Here is a 26981-nt window from a genome sequence, read left to right as displayed (position 1 = left end):
CACATAATTCAATTGAATTCCACACAATATCACTAAAATTAACATAGGGTTCATATTTTTAAATAGGGATGATGAGTCCATATTTGATGATAATTTTTTGCTTGAATTGGATGGATTTCATTACATAAACTCACATTTAATCAAAAAATAGCATACTTTTGTGATTTCTCTCTGATTTGAACCTAAATGTGAAAAAACATGCATTTTTGTGCTTAAATTGATCATTTTAATTCCACTTTCATTCCATTCGATGCCGTGATATGTTTTGTTAAGTGATTTTAGGTCAAGTAGGCAAGAATGGCTAGGCAGAAGTGGAAGAAAGCATGCAAAATGGGTAATTTCATGAAGAAAACAAAGGAGAAGCACACAGTCAAGTGTGCGTACGCATAATCTTCTATGCATACGCATAAGTCTCAGTGTGTGACTTCATTAAAATGTCACGTGGCTCGTAAATTTGGGGGCTTCTGGCCCAATTTTAGAAGTGTTGAAGCCATTTTGGAGTGCTATATAAAGGGGACTTCATTCCATATCAAAGGAGTCACCTGGAGAGCTCACTTTAGCTAGAAAACACATTAGGAGTAGTAGTGTAATTTAAGAAATTCTCTCTTAGGGTTTATTTAATTTTCATTGTAGTATTTTATAGTTTAAGTTTTGATCTTAGATTTTGCTTATCTCATTGTAAGTACTCTTTAATTCCCTTTTTAATTTACATTACCCTTGCTACAATTTCCTCTTGTTCAAGTTACTTTGTTAAAATATGCAATTTTGATTTCTTGAGGTTTTGGTTGATGAATTTCATGTTTTATGATTTATACTTGATTAATTAAGTTTATATTGTTGATTTTATGAATAGTTTGGTTATAGTTTCATTTTCCTTTGCAATTTCTAGTTTTGTTTTTGTGCCCACCAAATTTTTGTGAAAATGTGACTTGGTAATTTTGAGTAGATTTTCATGCCTTGGCTCAGGAAATGAGTTCCTAAGATACTAGAGTCATAATGTCTGACATTTACTGGTAATTTTTGGGTTGTTAATTGATTCTTGTTTCCGTTGACGCTAGCTTTTTACTAAGTAATTAGTAAGTTAGCTATGACATATGGATTAAGGTCAATTATGCTTGCTTGACTTACTCCTCGATGTTAGGGGTTGACGAAGTGAGATTAACTCATCATAGTTGCCATAGTTGTGGTTATGATGATGATAGAATTCCTTAATTCTCATTCCCAAGTCAAGGCTCTTTTATGCATTTATAGCATTTTCACTAAATTTTGACCTTGTTTCCTTTTTAATTGCATTAATTTTTCATCATTTCTTAGTTCTTTTATTTCTTGGTTCTTTTAAATTTTTGCTCCTTGATTAAAGAAACCACCTTACTTCACAACCAAGAGTGCGGCGTCTTAATTGCATAGTCCGAGGGAGACGACCCGGGATTTCAAACTCCCGGTTATTGATTTGTTTTGGATTGTAACAATCTTTAAATTTAAACTTTGACTGAGTGCTAAGTGCGTGTTTGGACTATACTTGTAATGAAGAAATTCTATAATTTTGTGAAATTCCGAACCTACCTCTCGGCTTCTCTATCAAGGGCACAAGGGTTTGATGGTTCTTTCTTTTCTCACAGATGATTGGGACAAAGCCCAATGATTTTTCACAACTAGAACACACCTAATATCATCAAAACAGCAAATTCTCAAAACTCATTAACCTAAAAATAAAATCTGAATGGAAGGGAAGAGCTAGGCACGAAAGCAAAGTTTCTTACCACTTGGTTCAGATAGAAATGAAGAGCTCGGCGAGATGAACGTGTGACAGCAAACGATGCGATGATCAGAGCTTCGAATTAAAAGTTATGGGCAATTGAATTTTGGAGGTGAGAGTTAGGGTTCCATGAGCTCTCCTCTCTCTTTGCAACGTGAAATGAAGAAAGAAATGGGTAAGAAGGCCGAATGAAATGTTTTAGTGTGAGTTGGGTTTACGGACTTAGGCCCACTTAAGTCTGGTTCAACCGTTTCATTCTGTTGGTCTAGTTTCGGGCAAAAAATTTTAAAATTAATATTAAAATTCGTATTTTAATTATTTTTACTTTTCTAAATTATAAAATTTAATTTTTTAATTTTTTTTAAATAAAATTTAATTTATTAATTAATTATTTGTTAATTTTTAGGGTTTTACATGGGTGTTGAGAAATAATGTTGGGGGTGGATATATGGATTTGCAACTAAGATGGAAAATGCTATAGCAAGAGAGTCGGAGGTGGCAGTCATGTTACAAGGGTTAGAGATAGCTTGGAGCAAAAGAATCAGAAGATTAATTCTTGAATCTGATTCAAAAGAAGGGGTGAAACTTATTAGGAATTCACTCACTCAATCCTAAACTTATTTGCATGTTCAGATGGATTGCACAATTACTGGAGAAAAGCTAGACGGTAGAAATCAGGCATACTTATAGAGAGGCGAATCAGATAGCTGACGATTTGATTAATCTAATTCTGGAAGAGGATGCTCATCATTTATGGTTTGACAATCCCCCTAAAAAAGTGTAGTTAATGTTGTTTGTTGATTGTTGTGGGATTCAAATTTTTCGTGGTAGTTAGTTGCTCTTTTTCCTTTTTTTTTTCTTGGCCTTAGAGCCTCTGATGTACCCAAAACATAAAAACTAGATCGATCCGTCTACTTGGATCGAAAAATCAATTACCAACCTCTAAATGGCTAGGTTACAGGTTGTTCACACTTCACAGGATCTTAGTTGCGTCAGAACCGATTTAAGTTGGTTGGATTTCATAAAAACCGGTAATCCGTGTGATATTTTAAAACCTAACTTGGTCAAATTTTTAATTCCTTTTAAAAATCGATTTTTTGAGGCAAAAGGACGGGGTGAAAGGATGTCAACGCAGTCTTTGGGATCGATGGCGGACAGACAGTGGTGATGGCTGCATAGCCGACGGAATCTATGAGACTGAGAGTGAGGGAGACGAAGAGAGGGCACGGGTGTTAGAGGATGAGGTTAGGGTTTTGGTTTTTCCGACCCGACCCGGGGTTACTTGGGTTGTTTGGCATTGGGCCAAGACAAAAAACGAAAAAAACCCCAACACAAAGCCGTTTTAGGACGAACCAAAAAAAAAAAAAACCCAAAACCATCCCCAATCTCACTCAGACACTCACAGCTTCACCTCACTCACCGCACCTCACAGAGATTCCCCCTCAGACACTCTCACCTCTCTCGCTCACAGCGCGGTTACCGCCGGTCGTCCCTCGTCACTCTCCTCGCCGGCTCCTCTGCCGCGTCCCCGCACGGTCAGTGTTTGCTCGCATCTGCTTCCTCCGCTCCTGTGCCTCCGCCGTTTGTGTCGTCCCGGCCGCCTTGGCTCCGCCGTGCCTCGGCTGTCTCTACCTCCGCCTCGTCCCTCGTCTCTGTTCAGCATCTGCCAAGTGCCTGCACTCTGCACGACAAACAAAGGGTAATTGGGTAAGTCAGCAGTTTCAAACTTTCTGGAAACTTTTGAGCTTTCGTGCAACATAACTCCACAACTCAATTACACCAGAAAAATGCAATTGTAGAGGCGCAGTTGCAGGATACTACAAAGAAAATGAAAGGGTTAGGTCCTCATGCACCAATGGTATCAAGGGGAAAACCTCCTCCTTTGTTGGCTGTGGTGGACACATTACCATGCTGCCCTTCTCTGCCAACAATCACTACCTTATCACAATGTGAGTTCTTTTTCCCAGAATTTATGCTCTTGGCTTAGTTCGCATTTAATCTTTATGTTTTATTTATTATTTCTTTTTTAATATCTTTCTCCCTACTGGGGTTTTGACCTCGATTGAAAAAGCACGGGTGCGGCAGTTTTGGTGTGGATAATTTTGGTATGCCTGGGTATGGATTCTTTTTTTTCCTTTGTTGTTTAATAAATTTCCGGTGACGCCAGTACATTGCTAGGTAGATGTCAAACGGTGTCGTTTTGAAATTTTCTATACAGCGGCACTCACTCATCACTCACTCAAAACCATTCCTTTGCTGCCACTCCACTGGCGGCAACACAAAAAGAGGACGCCCTCGAGCCGCAAAGCAGTGACTGCAGCTAGCGCAACACGCTGAGATGGTGACAAGAGCGACAGCAATGCCGGAGATGCTGCTGATCCACTCTTCTATGGTCATAGGCCATGAATCCTCTCATACTGAAGTGTTGAGGTGGCGCTTGGCAGATTTCATAGACACAAAATAGATGGACATGATAGTAAATAAATATGCTTGGTTGCACTGAGTCGGAGTAAGAAGGACACTGTCTCAGTGTATATCAGTAGGAAAGGACCCTATTGTCTATTTTTAGTGTCTCTTTGAGTGTCCTGTTCCGCCATGTTTCTTGTTGCAAACGTATCAAGTGATCTGTTTCCCAGGATTCTTTGAGTTACTGTTCTGTGTTCACTGCAACTTCATTTATTTTTTATGTGAAAATTATGTGGAAGGTTTTCTTTTGTTCATCATATCCCCTCATAGTTACATAAATTCTCCAATTTGCTCATGTATTGCGTACCGGTTTGCGTGTTTTGATTTGTGATTCTTTAGTGAACCAGAATGCTATTGGTTGCCTCTGAAATTGCAGAGTTAGATGGTCCATGGTCAATAGTGAGACTGCTGCACTGGAAGAGCCTGCTGCCATGGAGGGTGTGTGACAAAGGGTGGTTTAGAGAAAAAGCAATAATATTGGGCTTTATTTTATTTTATCTTAATTTCTTAAATGAATAATGCATCAATTACTATTAAGTGAACCCCGTACCACGAACCCAAATAACATACCAAAGAAGCTTGCTCCACATATGTTTCACAAGGTAGCGTACTGTGTTATGTTATGCTATCACATACCTGTTTGCTTTACAACACTGTCATATACTGTTAGTCTGTTACTATATCTACTTGGGCAACATAGCTGAAATTTCAGCAGAAAGTTATGTTTTTATCCAATAAATAAATTTCATTGGTTTTCCTTTTGTTTCGTTAGCTTGTAGGTATAGTTGAATATTTTGCAGTTAGTTGTTGTGAGGAGTATACAAAAGTTTTTAAAGTACTGGAATTTGTTTGAATAGATATAGACATATAGTATGTCGTTTCAGTTGTGTTGATACTGTTATGGTATTTGCTAAGATTCTGTGCATATGGATAAGAAGTGCAAATGGTCAAAAACAAAACTGACACACATTGGGTTATTCATTGGAAAACTATGTCGCCTGAAGTAATATGATATTGATGCTAAGATTTTGTGGAGTGTATGCTTTCACTTGTATTGGGAAATCATTGGCTTTGTACAGCTTCAATTGTTCATATTTATATTTTTTCTCTTTTTTCTCCACCAATCATACTAAGTGACATTATGCCTGAATTATATATAGCAAGATGCAGACAGAAATCGACGTTGAGTTTGGCCCGTGGCACAATTCGAGCTCAAACATCCAACACTGGAATAGGACCAAGAGATTTTGGAAGTAGGAGTGATATAGATGGCCAGAATGTCCCTCAAGGAAGTCCACTTAACAAAAGTTCACGTAAAATGTGAGTCTCGTTTGATTGATTTCACTTCACAATGCAAAAAAATTGTGGTCACTCAGACCTTTATGTAGTGTTTGCAACTTATCAGAATATACCTTTTGGTTTGTTGGGCATTTTGGTTGCTTTTAATATTGCCATATTATCTCCTTGATAACTGAACTTCTTTGGGAGTTTGATGCAAACTTGCTATGCCCATACATATTGCTAAATTATTAAATTATTGAGTGTGTAATTCCATGATTTTACTGATTTATGCTTCTACCTTTCTTTAAATTGGTGGTATTGTGATATTAATGTTGATGTCCTACTGAAGAAAACAAGCCTTAGAGAAAATCTCAAGTTTGTTAAATGTGCTTTGGGTCAACAAACCCAAATCCTCCACTGCATTCTCTTCCTCCCTGTCAATTATGTTATTTATCATCAATCTGACCCTAACATTATTTTCTTGTTTCTTTTATTCTCCTATCGTGTACTTAGTATTGCCGTAAATGTGGGTGTGAATCATTTCATGTACTAGATTCTTAACCCCCCATCTGATACCAAATGTTCCTTGAGTAGACTATTGTTTGCTCTTGCATGCTAGGTTCTGGGCAGTTTGTGTTGTTTCTTTTCAAACGTTCTTTGATGATCCTCTTCTTTGTGTTTAAGCTTGAGTTTTTTGTTTTTGTTCCCATGTCTCCCTGCGAACCCAAAAACGGAAAAAAGAGGTAGGAATACATTTGAAGACAACAACAATTGAAGTTTTCAATTCATGTAGCAGATTATGCTAGTGCCATTTTAATAGTACTTGCAATTCTTGCATGGTCCTATTGTAATTCTTATGTAAATCATATCTTATGGTTTGACAGCGTGAAACCACCTAAATGGATTGCCCGGTATCCGACCTTTATAGCTCTTGCATTGATTGGATGTGCTCTTGTATTTTCACTAGTAACCTTTTTGAAAGGGGGACCTGCGTCAGTTCTAGCAGCAATTTCAAAATCAGGATTCACTGCTGCATTTACATTAATATTTGTTTCTGAGATTGGGGACAAGGTAATGACTATTATTGCCTATAGTTTAACTCTTAACTTCGTCATTTGATTCTCATGTTCTGAAAATCATTATATGCTAGGTGCTTAACTACCGATTTAGTAAAAATTAAGTTTTTATATCAATATATACACTTCAGTCGGTTTATCGATGGCCATTTCCGTAAAGGTTTATATTGTTAGTGGGAACATAATGTGAACATGTGTGTTCCTCAATAAAGAAGACAATGAAATATGTTGGAGTAGAACATATTCTCTCGTGCTGTTAGCTGGGGACAAGGGTTTTGCAGTGCTCAAAATAATTTGTCTGACTACCTTAACTGTTTATCCTTTTCCAATTTATCTGGATAAGCAAAAATATTGATGCTTTGAGAAGATATCAACTTAGTTATTAGTATCCTACTGGAATTATAATTTGAGAAACATGATTATGTGTTGAATCAAATGAGAAGGCTTTTAATTTTTTATTTTTTTATAGTATTTGATAGAGATTTCTGCAACTAATCTTGGATACATGGAAGTTGGAGTGTTTTGTATCTCGGGTTGAGTTTTGTAATAATTTAAGAAAAAAAGATCACATAGGTTTAGTTAATCATGTTTAAGTTATTGATATATTACGGGACCTGAAGTTAGTTTTCTATGTTTTGGTCAGACATTCTTCATTGCTGCACTCTTGGCAATGCAATATGAGAAGGGATTGGTATGTTTTCTTACTTCTCTCCACAATCATATTAGTTACACCTACTCCCACTCTCCGATCACAAATTGTATTTCAACAAGATATCATCAATTATATTATGAACTTATGGTGTTCTTGTTTGTTAATTATTCTTGCTTATACACTCAACTGATTTATAGTAATGAAATTTATTGAGTTGGAAAATTCCTCGATTTTCTCTATTCTGTTATCTACTTTGGTATCAAATAACAGGAATTTAGCATCTTATGCCGCTCTAGTGTCCTAAAATTTGATCCATTTTTAATTTAATATATAGCCAACTGTAATATCAGCATTCTAAATTGCTAGTGGTTAGCTCATAGATTGGTTGTCTTCATACTGTAAATAAGAGATTCATGCATAAATTTAGACAGATATTACTCAAACGGATGTGTTTTAATGCAATCCTTGCCTAAACTATTCATGTAGATGTAGTAACCTGAGTTGCATCATCACTTAAACTTCCCACGTTATCTGACAATTTTGCAAATTGGAAATCTTAAAAGAGGATGTCTATAAGAAAATAAATAAATAATATTGAAAAAGCATACAATATTTCGGGATCTTGCCCTATACTCGTGTTGAGAATTGAGACTTTACCTACTGAGATTTTAGTTCCAACGGACCAGTGCATCTTAGTTTAATTTAATTTATTTTGGAGCACAATTTTATATATATTTTAACATAACTTTTGTATATTAATTAGGTCCTATTGGGGTCAATGGGTGCTCTTGCACTCATGACAATCCTATCAGTTGTAATTGGTCGAATCTTTCAGTCAGTGCCTGCTCAGTTCCAGACAAGTAAGTGGTAAAATATGATATTTCTTATTCTGAGAAGATTTTTTATATCTTGTTATGTTCTAGGAGTGATCCTCAGAAGTCAGAATGTATTAACGATGAAATAATAAACTGTCTGGTTGAGTATTCAAGAGACTAAACACTCCTAGCATGAATTCTATTTCCATCTATCTCAGTAAGCCCCCTCAATACCTCTCCCATCTCCCTAAATACCCTCTCATCTCTCCCCTGTAATAGAATTGTGCACACACCACCACTTTGCCAGCTTGGAAATTAGTTATAAAAGTCACCACTCCTAATAGAATGCTATCGTGGCCCATCTGCTTTTCTGCAACGCTGGAGTTTCCAATTTATTTCTCCAATAAATATCAATCTTCATTGTTTGTTTTTCAAATTAGATTGAAATATCTGAAGTCTCTACGTAATTGGTGCTCAATTTTGGTTTCAAAATCAAAATATGCAGTTTCTATCATGCTCTTGAATTCAGTTGAATCTAGTTTCTTTTTTTGCCAATTATGTGAGGGAAAATGAAGCACTTAGCTGTTATAATTACTGCCAGATTTTCATTTTTTTATGGTTTACCTGCAGCCTTGCCAATCGGAGAATATGCTGCAGTAACTCTTCTTTTGTTTTTTGGCCTAAAAGCAATAAAAGATGCATGGGATCTTCCATGTAATGGGGTTAAGAACGGTGGTAATGGTAACTCCGAGCTTAATGAATTTGCTGAGGCAGAGGAGCTTGTGAAAGAAAAGGTTTGAATCCTATGTATCTGAATTACAGGGCCTTTATTGAGATACGGACTTCTCAGCCCAAGTTTTATAATATGAAACAGCATTGTTATATATTCAAGGGTTACTTGGTTGTGTTTTCTTCATATTGGCAGTTTAACTTGTATGTACAGTTTCCTTGTCATTGATGTCTTTCCATATGTCCTTCAGGTGTCGAAACGGCTTTCAAATCCATTTGAGGTTATTTGGAAATCATTCAGCCTTGTATTCTTTGCTGTAAGTCTCCTTTGCTCTTGTTATACTTAACAACAGGACACCTTGATACTTATAAATGAAATCAAATGTGAAACAACAAAATCTATAAAAGCAATGTGCAAATATTACAATTTAGTCTCTTACTCAGTATGTCGCAAATGATCTTTATTCCCTCGAAATTCCACTTATATTTTTCATCAGTCTTGGAATTAAAGATAATGTCATAATATCTCTACAATATCGATGATCTCTTAGTTTTGCTTCTAATTATTTCATCAATTCTGTTTCAACAATCACTTTTGTAAGTAAAGAAGGCATAGTCTCTTAATAATCCTTTTGTAGATGGACTAATGTATAGAATCAACAAAAGCTATATAGAATCAAGCTTTAATATTGGTTAATTATCTATTATCTATATAAAAGGGATATGGAAGGGCTTTGGTGTACAAATTTCATGAAATGCTTTTCATTATAACCTAAAAAAAGTATATTTTTCCTATTTTGAAAACCCAGAAATATTTATTATCTTGACTAACCTCATGTATATTATTATTATTATACATATTTAATTTATTAAAAAGTGGATTAATAAGCACCGTAGTGTATATAAATATATATCATGAATTTTAATTTGGTAACTGCAATTGCCTAGGAATGGGGAGATCGTTCTATGCTTGCCACAATTGCACTTGGGGCTGCTCAGGTACCCTTTTAAATTCCAAGACTGTAATATATTTTGCTTAATGCGTTAACCTAGCTAATAATGTCTTGGCCTGTTCAGTCTCCATGGGGTGTTGCTAGTGGAGCCATTGGTGGACACCTACTTGCAACCTCAATTGCTATAGTAGGGGGAGCATTACTTGCTAACTACATTTCTGAAAAACTGGTATAAGCCATAACCATACCTCATAACGTTACACGGCCTCAAGTATTTTAGTTATTTATTTATTTATTTATTTAATATCTAAGTCGGTTCATCTTCCTTTCAGGTTGGCTACTTGGGTGGAGGGTTGTTTCTAATTTTTGCTGTTGCTACCTTTTTTGGGGTTTTCTGATTGTTGTTGCTTGGTGCCACTCCTTTCTTGTATGTGTAATATGTCACTGATAGTGCTAGCGATACAACGAAGAAGCTCAAGCACCCGAGGGATGCTGAGAGATCAACAGAAATTTAATATTTCAATTTACTTGAACAGATATCGTCATTATAAAGGAAATTGCTCATGTATAGCATATGAATAAAAAATTGTGATTCTTTAACCTTGAGATTTGCTTTTGTAATGTGTGATTTGTTGTTAGTACAAACTAAATAGACTAGCAAAACAATGTTTTCCTGAATATTAATAGATATAAGGACTTAGAACTGAGGAAATCTAGGAGGTGCAGAACAAAAACTGTCGAAAGGAAGGATCACAATTTTTTTTTTCTTAAAAAAGTACACGAAGACTCCCAAAGGTCGCCCCCATCTTATTGATAATATTCTGGCCAAGTATTCCATTCGATGGAACTGCAAAAAACATTTAGAGTTGACCAACTTGTATTAATTTAATGAACAACACAACTTTTAAATATTAAATTTAAACCTTGCACAATTAAAAGTGGAAAAGAAGAGATATCCTTTGCCCTCATCCCTGGGAAAGGGTCCGCAGCAAAATTGCTACCGGAAATTTCTGGCCTACAAATTAAGTTTGGTAGAAAAGTACTACGTGAGTTACTGACTTTATTCTCTTGTTTCTCTTTTTTTTTTTTTTTTTTTTTTTTTTTTTTTTTTTTAACACTGGGAATAGAAGAACTATCAATTCAAAGGAGCCAAGATATCCATCAAGGCCAGGTTCATTACATGAGTAGGTGCATCTTCCATCCACACTTTGTTTGGATTGGTAAAAGCATATTGTACTAGTTCATGAGCTACTCTATTTCCCTCTCTCTTCACATGATTAAAGAAAATTGATCTAAAATTACCTATTAAATACAGACTATCAGCAATGAAAGAACCAAAACAAGAGTCATTTACCTTTCTTTGTTTGAGAGCTTTCACCACCTGCATACTATCACTCTCTAAAATAATGTTTGTAAAGCAACTTTCTATAGCCATCTTCATTCCTCGGTAGGCAGGATAAGTTTCTGCCTCATGGGCTTCAAGGGGGAAGGGAATAGCCCAACAAGCTGTTGCCATGACTTGGCCCAAGTTATTTCTAATAACAACCTCTACACCTCCTTTATTAATATTAGCAATGGCTGAATCTACATTAACTTTTAGCATTGAGTTTGGTGGCTCTTCCCACTTCTGCATAAGGAAAATTGGTGGGCTATGATTCTTCCTCAACTCTTCCATAGTAGTTTGGGCGTTCCAAAATTCTTCGAAGGAGGTCAAAGCTTTTTTTTTATTTCTTCTTCAATTGTTAGCACTTTCTTTTCAAAAATCATCGAATTCTTTGCTCGCCAGAGTTGATTTAATAAGGTACAAAAAAGATCCTGTTCTTTCATCTGAAACTTACCCAAAATCTCTGTAATCCATCCTTTCACATTAATTTCTCTATTTGTTTCAGGCCTTAAATTGAATGGTGATGCAAACCAGAAACGCCTTGCAAAATTACCGTGTTTGAAAAGGTGTTCTTCCGTCTCCTCTCCTACGTAGCATCTCTCACAAATTGGTGGACATTCAATTCCTCTGCACCCTAGGTTCTTCATAGTTGGGAGGGATTTATGCATCAGTCTCCACAGAAAATTCAGTGTTCTTGAGGGGGCTTTAATCTTCCAACCTTCTTCTACTTGAGGATCTAGTGGTGACACCTAGTGACAGATCTCCAATAATGAATTCTTTTGGATAATTCTTCGTGAATTTCTATTTCCTTGGTCTGAGAGTCCTAGGATCAGGTTCAAATAGATTTTGGTTTGCTTAGCTGTCAGTTCCAAGATTTTTTGCAATTTCAGGAGATAAAACAGAATTGTCTCCTACGAAATTGACTGACACAGTAGGTTGACCTCTCTGCTGCAAATGAAAATCAGTTTGAGCTTGGTTCTCATTTTTTATATCACTATTCTGAGCACATGCATAGTCATCTTGCAAAGATCTTAAAATAATGTTAGTATCATAAAAGGAAACATGTATAGATTCCTCAATAATTCTAGAATCTTTGTGATAAACTCTATAAGCTTTGCTAGTTGTGGAATATCCAATGAAAATGCATTCATAGGTCTTTGAATAAAACTTTTCTAAGTTATCTTTAGTGTTTAATACAAAACATTTGCATTCAAAGATATGAAAATATTTAAGATTGGGACGGGTTCTTTTTCATAATTCATAAGGTATTTTCTTCAAAAACCTCCTAATGATTGTTCTATTTAAAATATAACACTCTGTGTTGACCGCTTTGGTCCAAAAAAATTTAGGGACATTGCTTTCACATAAGATGACTCTAGCCATTTCTTGAAGACTTCTATTTCTTTGTTCAATAACACTATTTTGTTGAGGTGTTCTTGGACAAGAAAAGTTATGTGAAATTCCTAGTTCATCATAAAAAGTTTCAAAATCACAATTTTTAAATTCCTTTCCATGATCACTTTTAATAGAAACAATAGTTAAATCTTTTTCATTTTGAACCTGTTTGCTAAACACCTCAAAGGCCGAAAAAATATCACTTCTATGAGTAAGAAAAAGAACTCAACCAAATCTTGTATAATCATCCATAATTACCATGTCATAATATTTATTGCCTAGAATTTGAGTCTTAGTTAACCTAAAAAGATCAATATGTAGCAATTCAAGAGGCTTTTTAGTCAAAATGTCTTCCTTTGACTTAAATAAACTTTTTGTTTGCTTTTTTATTTGGCATGCATCGTAAGTGAAGTCTTTGTCAAATTTTATTTTAGGAAGACCTTTCACGAAAGCTTTCTTTACTAGCTTGGCTATTTGAAATATGCTAGCATGATATAGCATTTTATGTCATAGACAATTTTTAGAATTCATGGAATTAAAACAAGCTAAATTTTGACTTTTGAGTTTATTTAGTGTAAGGTCATACACATTATCACATCTTTTAGCTATAAACAATACTTCATCCGAATTTTCATTTACAACAAGATATTCCAATTTTTTGAAAAATTACCCAATAACCTACGTTACAAAGTTGGATAATCCTCAAAAGATTATATCTCAACCCATCAACTAAAAATACATTGTCAATTCAAGTAGAAAAGTCCTTACCCACTTTACCTATGGCAATGATCTTGCCTTTTCCATCATCACTGAATATCACAAAATCCTCCATTGTACTAATTGATTTTGATGAAGAATGTGGATTTTTCGGTCATGTGCCTTTAACATCCGCTATCAAGATACCACATGCCTTTCTTCTTCCTAGATGCAAGAAAAATCTACACAAAGCTTTAAATGATCTTAGGTATCCAAATAAATTTGGATCCTTAGATGTTAATCCTCCTTGATTGTCCAAGAATATTGAAATCCTTTACTACCTCGTATACTTTATTTCTAACTTTTTTTTAACAATAAAGTATTGATGAGATGAAAGACCATATTTTTTGCAAGTTTGACAATGATTCCTCTTTGCTGGTTTTTGCAAGTAATAAGAGGTTTGAAATCTTTTGGTTTTAGAGGTTGAAGCTTCAGTTTCAGCATGAGATTTTTCAAAAACAGCTTTATATTTTTCAAAATATTCCAACTTAGATTTTTCAAACAAGGAATTTTTACTAACTAGTAATTTGTCCAAGTTTTTGAAATTTTGAGCAGATTGTGCTATGTTTTAGTTTAAGCCTCTAATCATTGTATGCAATCTTTTATTTTCATCAATTAGGTCCATTAATGCATTTACTGTGTGCTTTTCTTTAAATTTTTCATTTTCAAATTTAAGAAGTTTATTTTCTTTGATTAAATTAATAGCACCTTTGATTTGTTTTAGTTTTTCTTTAAGGAAAGTGCTTTTAAAGAATTATTTTCTGACTCACATTAATAAAAGTTATCGAAAATATTTCTAACATGTGCTGTTAGATTATTAACCGTTTGATATAATTTTTCATTAGATAGATTAGAATAATTTACCTTTTTCACTTGATCTTGGTCAACCATAAAGCAAATTTTGCTTCGTGTTTAAACTCTCTTTCGTCTTCGAAGTCATTTTTAAGGCCCTCCTATAATGTCATCAGCACATTCCTCTTGTCTTTGTTCATCTTGTCCTCTTTCTTATTTAACAACACAAATTTTTATGCTAATACAATATTTTCAAAAAATGTTATTTTTAGCAATTAGTTTTATTTCGATGAATTAATTCCGAATTTCAAAATAAAATAAATGATAATATAATTTTATTATTATGTTATTAATTTATATATGCTATAATTATAATAGAGCCTAGATAATAATAATATTATTATTATCAAGTCTGATATTTGTCCAATATAAAAAATTATTGGTATTTTTTGATGAATTTAGAGTTATTAATACTTTATCAAATATCTTTTATCTTTAAGTTACTAATGTTATTATATTAATAATTTTTATATATATATAATTTTTTATATATTATTATTTATATTTTAATATATTTAATTTTCATAATTATTCGTTTAAAATATTTATAATTTGAACCGCTGAGTTAGCAACTCCAGAACTTAACACCAAGCCCCTAAATCGCCATTACTTACTCATATTCATTATCTTAGTTCGTTTCTCATTGGCCGAAGCCAGGAAAAGAGATTTGGCCGAAGCCATTAAGGGAACCAAAGTAAAAGAAATTGAAAACGTGGCTTGTAATGCATATGTACATATATATAATCGTTACACATGCTTCTTTTAATTAATAACCATGACACCTATAATGCTTCAACACCACAAATTCTAATTTATTACCAATCAACCTCTAATTATCTTCCTTTCTCCGCATGCATCACCGAATGAACTTGAAGAAAAGAAGAAAAAGAAACCGAGAGTGAGAAAGAGAGAATTTCCATGACCGTGCAGCTTTCGACTTTAATTTCTTGTGATTCGTAATTTTAATAAAAAATTTAATTCAATTAAAGTGTTTGTATTTTTTTTTTTTACACGTTGGCATCACTTTTATTTTATAAAATTTGATAATAACTTAACTTTTCTTTTTAAGTTCGGTCAATTGAAACTTTAGGAGGCATAGACAATTTTGAACGTTTTTTTCTTCAGTAAATCAATCAAAAAACTTTTTTAAAATTTTTGTTATTTTGATTTTATGCGAAAATAAAATTTTAGTAAATTTTTGCCAATTAAATTTATATTTGATAAGTGAATTGAGATTATAATTGATTGTTGAATGAATTTGTTTGAGATTATGTTGAATTTTTGTGAAACCTTGATAATTGGTGATTATTGATGGTTCGGTCAGGGAGAAACAGCCCAATCCATGATACATTAACAAAATTTGGGCTGTTACAATGTTAAAAATTAAGTAAAATTTAATGAGGTTTAAGTGGCTAAGTGATTATATAAAAGTTATGGTAAATCCGTAACTGTAAAATTTAAAAACGGATTAAGATTTAAATGTATATTTTGATAAGAAAATAAGTAGGATTTTAGTTCTTTATGAAGAGAAGAAACAACCATGAAGAATAATTTTTGGGGATATAAATGTATTTTTATGAAAAGATTAAATTTAATATTATAATTATATAAGTTTTCAAATAATTTGGGTAATAAATAAAGTTTAGGGGTAAAATAAATATTTTATAAAAGATTAGGGTTATTTTTATAAATATGAAACAAAGAGTGAAGGTTTAAATATATTTCTATAAAATGTTGAGGTAAAAAATAAAATATTAAAGAATTTGTGGTTTAGAAATTAATTAATAAAAGTTTGAAAATAAGATTTAATAAAATAAGTTTTGAGAGTATTAGAAATATTTTTTAAATATTTGTTTAAAATTACTCAATTACATTAGAGTAAATTATTATTATAATTATTATTTATCAAATATATTATTTTATAAGAATATTATTATATGTATTATGAAGAATAAAACAGAGAGTAATAAGCAGACTAATCTTAAAAGCTTTACAGAACACCGACTTAAGTAAAGAACCTTATGATTTCTTTTCCATAAAATACTTAGTGAAGATAGTTTGAACTATTAAAGATAAATAAGTAAAAGACTGAAGAAAAAGAGAAGATAAATCGGCTAGAATGATCACGTAAGGGTGACAATAGTATGGTTATGGTGCCGAAGGATAAATATTGACAAGCCGTTGGCTTTGTATATGAATGATTGTGCGGGGACGCCCGTAAATATAGAATGACTTCCAAGAAAAAGGGTCACATACTTCAGCTGGAGAATCAGCGCCTATGTAACACCCTACCTTTTAACACCTCATGATCGTATTAAAGCTTAGGCGTTACCTACCTCTAAGCTGTTAATTTAATATTATAATTATTTAATACTAAGCCTTCGCGAATATAAACCGAATTCTTAGTTACAAAGTTGAAAAGTATTTACTTAAAATTCACTTAATCACATAATTATTTTTAAATAATAATAAATACATAAGCTTAATCAAAACTTTTGAAATAAAAATCCTGCCCCTCTAAAAATCTCAAAATGACAAATGACGAGCAAAATGACAAATGACGAGGGGTAAAATAAAATCTAAGACTAAATCATATACAGAAAATGAAAACATATATATACATAAGGTTCCGTAATTCGATCGCGGCTTCGTGCTAAGCTTCCTAAACCTATCACTATAAAGAAATCCTGTAGGGGAGTGAGAACATATATATACAACATAGACTTAAAAACCAATGGATAATCATCCGAAAACCTTTTCAAAAGAACAATATTTAATTTTCCAGAAATTCATAACTTTTCTATTTTTATAAGAAAATCTTAATCAGTTTCCTAGACTGTATGAATGACCAACCCGTCCAATTATAGGTTCATTAAGTCTATGTTGAACCAGTGGTGCGCGAAATTGTGAACAATACTTTTTCACAACTCTCATAATCCCCAGTAATGGCTCCACAAACGTGGTAGCTCAATACCATGGCATTACACAACTTCGCACAACTAACCAGCAAGTGCACTGGGTCGTCCAAGTAATACCTTACGTGAGTAAGGGTCGATCCCACGGAGATTGTTAGCATTGAAGCAAGCTATGGTCATCTTGTAAATCTTAGTCAGGCAGACTCAAATGGATATGGTGATGAACGAAAATAATATAAAAGATAAGGATAGTGATACTTATGTATATCATTGGTGTAAGAGCTTCAGACAAGCGTATGAAGATGCCTTCCCTTCCGTCTCTCTGGTTTCCTACTGCCTTCATCCAATCCTTCTTACTCCTTTCCATGGCAAGCTCATGTAGGGTTTCACTGTTGTCAGCAGCTACCTCCCATCCTCGCAGTGAAAGCTAATGCTCACATACTCTGTCACAGTACGGCCAATCACCGGTTTGGTTCCCGCCCCTACTGGAATAGAATCCCTCTTTTGCGTCTGTCACTAACGCCCAGCAGGTTAGAGTTTGAAGCACGTCACAGTCATTCAGTCATTGAATCCTACTCAGAATACCACAGACAAGGTTAGACCTTCCGGATTCTCTTGAATGCCGCCATCAGTTCTTGCCTATACCACGAAGACTCTGATCTCACGGAATGGTTGGCTCGTTTGTCAGGCGAGCACTCGGTTGTCAGGCGATCAACCATGCATCATGCAATCAGGAATCCAAGAGATATTCACTAAGCCTCAGATGCTTGTAGAACAAGAATGGTTGTCAGTCACCTTGTTCATGAGTGAGAATGGTGATGGGCGTCAATCATCACCTTCATCATGTTGAAGAACAAGTGATATCTTGGACAAAGAACAAGCGGAATTGAATGGAAGAACAATAGTAATTGCATTAATACTCGAGGTACAGCAGAGCTCCACACCTTAATCTATGGTGTGTAGAAACTCCACCGTTGAAAATACATAAGAACAAGGTCTAGGCATGGCCGAATGACCAGCCTCCCAAAGTGATCAAAAGATCTAAAGAAAAAGGTTCCAAAGATCAGCAGATTCTTAATACAATAGCAAAAGGTCCTACTTATAGAAAACTAGTAGCCTAAGGTGTACAGAAATGAGTAAATGACATAAAAATCCACTTCCGGGCCCACTTGGTGTGTGCTTGGGCTGAGCAATGAAGCATTTTCGTGTAGAGACTCTCCTTGGAGTTAAACGCCAGCTTTAGTGCCAGTTTGGGCGTTTAACTCCCAATTAGGTGCCAGTTCCGGCGTTTAACGCTGGAATTTCTTGAGGTGACTTTGAACGCCGGTTTGGGCCATCAAATCTTGGGCAAAGTATGGACTATCATATATTGCTGGAAAGCCCAGGATGTCTACTTTCCAACGCCGTTGAGAGAGCGCCAATTGGGCTTCTGTAGCTCCAGAAAATCCACTTCGAGTGCAGGGAGGTCAGAATCCAACAGCATCTGCAGTCCTTTTGAGTCTCTGGATCAGATTTTTGCTCAGGTCCCTCAATTTCAGCCAGAAAATACCTGAAATCACAGAAAAACACACAAACTCATAGTAAAGTCCAGAAAAGTGAATTTTAACTAAAAACTAATAAAAATATACTAAAAACTAACTAGATCATACTAAAAACATACTAAAAACAATGCCAAAAAGTGTACAAATTATCCGCTCATCACAACACCAAACTTAAATTGTTGCTTGTCCCCAAGCAACTGAAGATCAAATAAGATAAAAAGAAGAGAATATGCAATGAACTCCAAAAACATCTATGAAGATCAGTATTAATTAGATGAGCGGGGCTTTTAGCTTTTTATCTCTGAATAGTTTTGGCATCTCACTCTATCCTTTGAAATCCAGAATGATTGGCTTCTTTAGGAACTCAGAATCCAGATAGTGTTATTGATTCTCCTAGTTAAGTATGATGATTCTTGAACACAGCTACTTATTGAGTCTTGGCCGTGGCCCAAAGCACTCTGTCTTCCAGTATTACCACCGGATACATACATGCCACAGACACATAATTGGGTGAACCTTTTCAGATTGTGACTCAGCTTTGCTAAAGTCCCCAATTAGAGGTGTCCAGGGTTCTTAAGCACACTCTTATTTGCATTGGATCACAGCTCTTATTCTTTCTTTTTCTTTTTTTTTTCGGTTTTTTTTTTTTCGTTTGCTTTGCTTTCTCTCTTTCTTTTTTTTTTTTTGTATTCACTGCTTTTTCTTGCTTCAAGAATCATTTTTATGATTTTTCAGATCCTCAGTAACGTGTCTCCTTTTTCATCATTCTTTCAAGAGCCAACATTCATGAACCACAAATTCAAGATACATATGCACTGTTCAGTCATACATTCAGAGAACAAAAGTGTTGCCACCACATCAAAATAATTAAACTATTATAAAATTTAAAATTCATGCAATTCTTCTCCCTTTCAATTAAGCTCGTTTTTATTAAGAGAGGTGATGGATTCATAGGACATTCATAACTTTAAGGCATAGACACTAAGACACTAATGATCACAAGACATAAACATGGATAAACATAAGCATAAAATTCGAAAAACAGAAGAATAAAGAACAAGGAAATCAAGGAACGGGTCCACCTTAGTGATGGCGGCTCTTTCTTCCTCTTGAAGGTCCTATGGAGTGCTTGAGCTCCTCAATGTCTCTTCCTTGTCTTTGTTGCTCCTCCCTCATGATTCTTTGATCTTCTCTAATTTCATGAAGGATGATGGAGTGTTCTTGATGCTCCACCCTTAGTTGTCCCATGTTGGAACTCAACTCTCCTAGGGAGGTGTTTAGTTGCTCCCAATAATTTTGTGGAGGAAAGTGCATTCCTTGAGGCATCTCAGGGACCTCATGATGAGAGGGGTCTCTTGTGTACTCCATCCTTTTCTTGGTGATGGGCTTATCCTCATCAATGGGGGTATCTCCTTCTATGTCAACTCCAACTGAATAACAGAGGTGACAAATGAGATGAGGAAAGGCTAGCCTTGCCAAGGTGGAAGACTTGTCCGCCACCTTATAAAGCTCTTGGGCTATAACCTCATGAACTTCCACTTCTTCTCCAATCATGATGCTATGAATCATGATGGCCCGGTCTAGAGTAACTTCGGACCGGTTGCTAGTGGGAATGATTGAGCGTTGTATGAACTCTAACCATCCTCTAGCCACGGGCTTGAGGTCATGCCTTCTCAATTGAACCGGCTTTCCTCTTGAATCTTGCTTCCACTGTGCACCCTCTTCACATATGATTGTGAGGACTTGGTCCAACCTTTGATCAAAGTTGACCCTTCTTGTATAAGGATGCTCATCTCCTTGCATCATAGGCAAGTTGAACGCCACCCTCACACTTTCCGGACTAAAATCCAAGTATTTCCCTCGAACCATAGTGAGATAATTCTTTGGATTCGGGTTCACACTTTGGTCATGGTTCTTGGTGATCCATGCATTGGCATAGAACTCTTGAACCATCAAGATTCCGACTTGTTGAATAGGGTTGGTGAGTACTTCCCAACCTCTTCTTCGGATCTCATGGCGGATCTCCAGATATTCACCCTTTTTGAGTGAAAAGGGGACCTCGGGGATCACCTTCTTCAAGGCCACAACTTCATAGAAGTGGTCTTGATGCACCCTTGAGAGGAATCTATCCATCTCCCATGACTCGGAGGTGGAAGCTTTTGCCTTTCCTTTCCTCTTTTTAGAGGTTTCTCCGGCCTTGGATGCCATAATGGTTATGAAAAAGCAACGCTTTTACCACACCAAACTTAAAATGTTTGCTCGTCCTCGAGCAAAAGAAGAAAGAAGAGAGTAGAAGAAGAAGAAATGAAGAAGAGGGAGATGGTGGTGTGTTCGGCCAAAGAGGGGGAGAAGTGGTGTTTAGGTTGTGTGAAAATGAAGGAGTGAAGGAGGGTTTATATAGGAGAGAGGGGGTGATATGGTTCGGCCATTTAGGGTGGGTTTGGGAGGGAAAGTGGTTTGAATTTGAAGGGTGAGGTTGGTGGGGATTTATGAAGTATGGATGTGAGTGGTGAAGAGAAAGATGGGATTTGATAGGTGAAGGGTTTTTGGGGAAGAGGTGTTGAGGTGATTGGTGAATGGGGGAAGAAGAGAGAGAGTGGTGGTGGGGTCCTGTGGGGTCCACAGATCCTGTGGTGTCAAGGAAAAGTCATCCCTGCACCAATTGGCATCAAAATTCACGTTTTGAGCCATTTCTGGCGTTAAACGCCGGGCTGGTGCCCATTCCTGGCGTTTAACGCCAGGTTGTTACCCTTTACTGGCGTTTAACGCCAGTCTGGTGCCCCTTTCTGGCGTTAAACGCCCAGAATGGTGCCAGACTGGGCGTTAAACGCCCAACAGCTAGCATTACTGGCGTTTGAACGCCAGCTTCTTCTCCTCCAGGGTGTGCTGTTTTTCTTCCTATTTTTCATTTTGTTTTTGCTTTTTTTCATTGTTTTTGTGACTTCTTATGATCATCAACCTTCAAAAAAAATAAAATAACAAAAGAAAATAGTTAACTATAAAACATTGGGTTGCCTCCCAACAAGCGCTTCTTTAATGTCATTAGCTTGACAGAGGACTCTCATGGAGCCTCACAGATGCTCGGAGCTGTGTTGGAACCTCCCAACACCAAACTTAGAGTTTGAATGTGGGGGTTCAACACCAAACTTAGAGTTTGGTTGTGGCCTCCCAACACCAAACTTAGAGTTTGACTGTGGGGGCTCTGCTTGGCTCTGTTTTGAGAGGAGCTCTTCATGCTTCCTCTCTATGATGATAGAGGGATGTCCTTGGGCCTTAAACACCAAGGATTCTCCATTCACTTGAATGATCAACTCTCCTCTATCAACATCAATCACAGCCTTTGCTATGGCTAGGAAGGGTCTGCCAAGGATGATGGATTCATCCATGCACTCCCCAGTCTCTAGGACTACGAAATCAGTAGGGATGTAATGGTCTTCAACTTTTACCAGAACATCCTCTACAAGTCCATAGGCTTGTTTTCTTGAGTTGTCTGCCATCTCTAGTGAGATTTTTGCAGCTTGCACCTCAAAGATCCCTAATTTCTCCATTACAGAGAGGGGCATGAGGTTTACACTTGACCCTAAGTCACACAAGGCCTTCTTGAAGGTCATGGTGCCTATGGTACAAGGCATAGAAAACTTCCCAGGATCCTGCCTCTTTTGAGGCAGTTTCTGCCTAGACAAGTCATCCAGTTCTTTGGTGAGCAAGGGAAGTTCATCTTCCCAAGTCTCATTTCCAAATAACTTGTCATTTAGCTTCATGATTGCTCCAAGATATTTAGCAACTTGCTCTTCAGTAATATACTCATCCTCTTCAGAGGAAGAATACTCATCAGAGCTCATGAATGGCAGAAGTAATTCCAATGGAATCTCTATGGTCTCATTTTGAGCCTCAGATTCCCATGGTTCCTTATTGGGGAACTCAGAGGAGATTGGTGCACGCCCATTGGGGTCTTCCTTAGTGGCGTCCACCTCCTCTCTTTCCTCTCCATATTCGGCCATGTTTATGGCCTTGCACTCTCCTTTTGAATTTTCTTCTGTATTACTTGGGAGAGTACTAGGAGGGAGTTCAGTAACTTTCTTACTCAGCTGACCCACTTGTCCTTCCAAATTCCTAATGGAGGACCTTGTTTCAGACATGAAACTTTGAGTGGTCTTGGTTAGATCAGAGACCATTGTTGCTAAGTCAGAAGTACTCTGCTTAGAACTCTCTGTCTGTTGCTGAGAAGATGATGGAAAAGGCTTGTTATTGCCAAGCCGGTTTCTTCCACCATTATTATTGAGACCTTGTTGAGGTCTCTCTTGATTCTTCCATGAGAAATTTGGGTGATTCCTCCATGAAGAATTATAGGTGTTTCCATAGGGTTCTCCTAGGTAATTCACCTCTTCCATTGAAGGGTTCTCAGGATCATAAGCTTCTTCCTCAGATGAAGCTTCCTTAGTACTGCCATGTGCATTTTGCATTCCAGACAGACTTTGAGAAATTAAATTGACTTGTTGAGTCAATATCTTATTCTGGGCCAGTATGGCATTCAGAGTGTCAATCTCAAGAACTCCTTTCTTCTGACTAGTCCCATTATTCACAGGATTCCTTTCAGAAGTGTACATGAATTGGTTATTTGCAACCATTTCAATTAGCTCTTGAGCCTCTGCAGGCGTCTTCTTCAGATGAAGAGATCCTCCAGCAGAGCTATCCAAAGACATCTTGGATAGTTCAGAGAGACCATCATAGAAAATACCTATGATGCTCCATTCAGAAAGCATGTCTGAGGAACATTTTCTGATTAATTGTTTGTATCTTTCCCAAGCTTCATAGAGGGATTCTCCATCCTTCTGTCTGAAGGTTTGGACTTCCACTCTAAGCTTACTCCATCTTTGTGGTGGAAAGAACTTTGCCAAGAAGGCATTGACTAGCTTTTCCCAAGAGTCCAGGCTTTCTTTAGGTTGAGAGTCCAACCATATTCTAGCTTTGTCTCTTACAGCAAAAGGGAATAGCATCAGTCTATAGACCTCAGGGTCAACCCCATTAGTCTTGACTGTGTCACAGATTTGCAAGAATTCAGCTAAGAACTGATGAGGATCTTCCATTGGAAGTCCATGGAACTTGCAATTCTGTTGCATTAGAGAAACTAATTGAGGCTTAAGCTCAAAGTTGTTTGCTCCAATGGCAGGGATAGAGATGCTTCTCCCATAGAAATCAGGAGTAGGTGCAGTAAAGTCACCCAGCACCTTCCTTGCATTGTTGGCATTGTTGTTGTTTTCGGCTGCCATGTGTTCTTCTTCCTTGAAGAATTCGGTCAGGTCCTCTAAAGAGAGTTGTGCTTTGGCTTCTCTTAGCTTTCTCTTCAAGGTCCTTTCAGGTTCAGGATCAACCTCAACAAGAATGCCTTTGTCTCTGCTCCTGCTCATATGAAAGAGAAGAGAACAAGAAAATGTGGAATCCTCTATGTTACAGTATAGAGATTCCTTGAAGTGTCAGAGGAAAAGAAAAATAGAAAGAAGAAGGAGAAGAAAAATTCGAACTTTAATTAGATAAGGTTCGAATTGTGCATTGAGAAGGAGTGGTACTCCATAAATAGAAGGATGTGGGAAGGAGGGAAGAGATTTTTCGAAAATTCAATCAAAAAGATGTTGATAATTTTCGAAAATTGAAAGTGGAAAAGAAATCAAGTGATTTTTGAAAAAAATTTTTAAAATTAGAAGTCAAAAAGATTTGATTGAAACTATTTTGAAAAAGATGTGGTTAAAAAGATTTGATTGAAAAGTTATGGTTTTAAAAAGATGTGATTGAGAAGATATGATTTGAAAACAATTTTAAAAGATATGTTTTGAAAACAATTTTAAAATATTTGATTTTGAAAATTAGTGACTTGCCTAACAAGAAAAGATATGAATCAAACATAAAACCTTCCTTAACAGAAAAGGCAAAAAATGTTCAATCAAATCATTAATTGTTAGTAAGTATCTTTGAAAAAGGAAAGAAATTGATTTTGAAAACATTTGATTGAAAAGATATGATTTGAAAAAGATTTGATTTTGAAAAACTTTGAAAACTTGAAAAAATTTGATTTTGAAAACAAAATCTTCCTTCTAGCACCATCCTGGCGTTAAACGCCCAGAATGGTATACATTCTGGCGTTTAACGCCCAAAATGCTACCTCTTTGGGCGTTAAACGCCCAACCAGGTACCCTGGCTGGCGTTTAAACGCCAGTCTGTCCTTCTTCACTGGGCATTTTTGAATGCTCAGCTTTTTCTGTATAATTCCTCTGCAGTATGTTCTGAATCTTCAATTCTTTGTATCATTGACTTGAAAAGACACAAATTAAAAATATTTTTGGATTTTTTTTAATAATCAAAATGCAACAAGAATGAAATAACAATGCATGCAAGACACCAAACTTAGCAGTTTGTATACTACTGACACTATATGAGACACATAAACACTCAAGCCAAAAGAATTCAAAGATCAGAGTAAGAAATCATCAAGAATTACTTGAAGATCTTTAAGACACATGAATGAATGCATGCAATTGACACCAAACTTAAAATGAGACACTAGACTTAAGCAAGAAACATCAAATATTTTTGGTTTTTATGATTTTGTAAAATTTTTTTGTGTTTTTCGAAAATTAAGTGGAAAAAGGTATCAAAATTCTTAATGAGAATTCCAGGAATCAGTGCAATGCTAGTCTAAGACTCCGGTCCAGGAATTAGACATGGCTTCACAGCCAGCCAAGCTTTCAAAGAAAGCTTCGGTCCAAAACACTAGACATGACCAAAGGTCAGCCAAGCCTTAGCAGATCACTGCTCCAAAAGCAAGATTGATGAAAATCAACAAGCTCTTGTGATGATAAGTTAAAACCTCGGTCCAATCAGATTAGACATGGCTTTTCAGCCAGCCAGATTTCAACAAATCATCATGAAACTCTAGAATTCATCTTCAAGAATTTCGAAAAAAAAAAATAAATACCTAATCTAAGCAACAAGATGAACCGTCAGTTGTCCAAACTAGAACAATCCCAGGCATTGTTACCAAAAGCTTGCTCAAAACTTTTGAACAATCCCCGGCAACGGCGCCAAAAACTTGGTGCGCGAAATTGTGAACAATACTTTTTCACAACTCTCATAATCCCCAGTAATGGCTCCACAAACGTGGTAGCTCAATACCATGGCATTACACAACTTCGCACAACTAACCAGCAAGTGCACTGGGTCGTCCAAGTAATACCTTACGTGAGTAAGGGTCGATCCCACGGAGATTATTAGCATTGAAGCAAGCTATGGTCATCTTGTAAATCTTAGTCAGGCAGACTCAAATGGATATGGTGATGAACGAAAATAATATAAAAGATAAGGATAGTGATACTTATGTATATCATTGGTGTAAGAGCTTCAGACAAGCGTATGAAGATGCCTTCCCTTCCGTCTCTCTGCTTTCCTACTGCCTTCATCCAGTCCTTCTTACTCCTTTCCATGGCAAGCTCATGTAGGGTTTCACTGTTGTCAGCAGCTACCTCCCATCCTCGCAGTGAAAGCTAATGCTCACATACTCTGTCACAGTACGGCCAATCACCGGTTTGGTTCCCGCCCCTACTGGAATAGAATCCCTCTTTTGCGTCTGTCACTAACGCCCAGCAGGTTAGAGTTTGAAGCACGTCACAGTCATTCAGTCATTGAATCCTACTCAGAATACCACAGACAAGGTTAGACCTTCCGGATTCTCTTGAATGCCGCCATCAGTTCTTGCCTATACCACGAAGACTCTGATCTCACGGAATGGTTGGCTCGTTTGTCAGGCGAGCACTCGGTTGTCAGGCGATCAACCATGCATCATGCAATCAGGAATCCAAGAGATATTCACTAAGCCTCAGATGCTTGTAGAACAAGAATGGTTGTCAGTCACCTTGTTCATGAGTGAGAATGGTGATGGGCGTCAATCATCACCTTCATCATGTTGAAGAACAAGTGATATCTTGGACAAAGAACAAGCGGAATTGAATGGAAGAACAATAGTAATTGCATTAATACTCGAGGTACAGCAGAGCTCCACACCTTAATCTATGGTGTGTAGAAACTCCACCGTTGAAAATACATAAGAACAAGGTCTAGGCATGGCCGAATGGCCAGCCTCCCAAAGTGATCAAAAGATCTAAAGAAAAAGGTTCCAAAGATCAGCAGATTCTTAATACAATAGCAAAAGGTCCTACTTATAGAAAACTAGTAGCCTAAGGTGTACAGAAATGAATAAATGACATAAAAATCCACTTCCGGGCCCACTTGGTGTGTGCTTGGGCTGAGCAATGAAGCATTTTCGTGTAGAGACTCTCCTTGGAGTTAAACGCCAGCTTTAGTGCCAGTTTGGGCGTTTAACTCCCAATTAGGTGCCAGTTCCGGCGTTTAACGCTGGAAT

At 36.3% G+C, this 26981-nt stretch overlaps 1 protein-coding gene and 1 non-coding gene across 3 annotated transcripts; both read left to right on the top strand.

The window, feature by feature from the left end:
- The first annotated feature begins 2230 nt into the window (after nt 1-2230).
- On the top strand, nt 2231-10644 carry LOC130969741 (protein PAM71-homolog, chloroplastic). 2 transcript variants are annotated; one of them, XM_057895604.1, is made up of 11 exons: nt 2231-3463; nt 3540-3705; nt 5383-5542; nt 6388-6574; nt 7223-7270; nt 7995-8091; nt 8677-8840; nt 9027-9092; nt 9724-9774; nt 9853-9957; nt 10061-10644. In XM_057895604.1, the coding sequence occupies exons 1-11, from the start codon at nt 2996-2998 to the stop codon at nt 10124-10126; spliced, it is 1578 nt and encodes a 525-aa protein (XP_057751587.1). In that variant the 5' UTR covers nt 2231-2995; the 3' UTR covers nt 10127-10644. The 2 variants fall into 2 exon arrangements, with proteins under 2 accessions (XP_057751587.1, XP_057751588.1); XM_057895605.1 differs by having other exon boundaries at nt 3228-3463; nt 3556-3705; nt 10061-10613.
- Nucleotides 10645-23328: 12684 nt separating this feature from the next.
- On the top strand, nt 23329-23436 carry LOC130972090 (small nucleolar RNA R71). Its single transcript, XR_009083289.1, has one exon. It is a non-coding gene; the product is annotated as a small nucleolar RNA R71 (small nucleolar RNA).
- Nucleotides 23437-26981: the final 3545 nt, after the last annotated feature.

The sequence above is a fragment of the Arachis stenosperma genome, chromosome 3 (genome assembly GCF_014773155.1).
Source record: "Arachis stenosperma cultivar V10309 chromosome 3, arast.V10309.gnm1.PFL2, whole genome shotgun sequence".
Taxonomy (NCBI): Eukaryota; Viridiplantae; Streptophyta; class Magnoliopsida; order Fabales; family Fabaceae; genus Arachis; species Arachis stenosperma.
The sequence above is the reverse complement of the archived record's forward strand: the minus strand, read 5'-3'. Positions and strand labels throughout refer to the sequence as shown.